Source organism: Eimeria mitis, genomic scaffold (genome assembly GCF_000499745.2).
Source record: "Eimeria mitis Houghton genomic scaffold, Emh_scaff2484, whole genome shotgun sequence".
Taxonomy (NCBI): Eukaryota; Apicomplexa; class Conoidasida; order Eucoccidiorida; family Eimeriidae; genus Eimeria; species Eimeria mitis.
Genome location: NW_013570823.1, coordinates 6,780 through 7,155, shown reverse-complemented (window position 1 = coordinate 7,155; position 376 = coordinate 6,780). Strand labels below are relative to the sequence as shown.

Genomic DNA, 376 nt, shown 5'->3' with positions numbered 1-376 from the left:
GGCCCCCAAGGGGGGCCCCCATCTCCTCCTCCTTACCCAAGTTCACAGAAGCTGTACAACCCCAGCAGCAGCAACAGCAGCAGCAGCAGCAGCAGCAGCAGCAGCAGCAGCAGCAGCAGATAGAAACAACAAAAGGGGGATTTGAGGCTGTTGCTGAGGCTGTAGCAGCAGCAGCAAAACACGATACAGATGAAACCACCAGGTGTATAGCCACCTCTATACTCAGAGAATGGATACATAAAGACCAACAACTCAATCAACATTTCTGGCCATCATAGGGGGCCCCTTCTCCCCTGGGGGGCCCCCCCGGGGGGCCCCTTCTCCCCTGGGGGGCCCCCCTGGGGGCCCCCTCATCTCGGGGGCCCCCCAACTGGGC

At 60.4% G+C, this 376-nt stretch overlaps 1 protein-coding gene across 1 annotated transcript in view; it reads left to right on the top strand.

Annotated features, from left to right (window-relative positions):
* The window catches only part of EMH_0054500 (mannose-1-phosphate guanylyltransferase, putative), a gene marked incomplete at both ends in the record, with an annotated part of 4,609 nt that overhangs the window by 283 nt on the left and 3,950 nt on the right, over positions 1–376 (top strand). Inside the window, one exon of the mRNA XM_013497126.1 lies at positions 3–202. Within this exon, the coding sequence (XP_013352580.1) occupies positions 3–202 (200 nt within the window). The remainder of the gene's footprint in view (positions 1–2; positions 203–376) is intronic.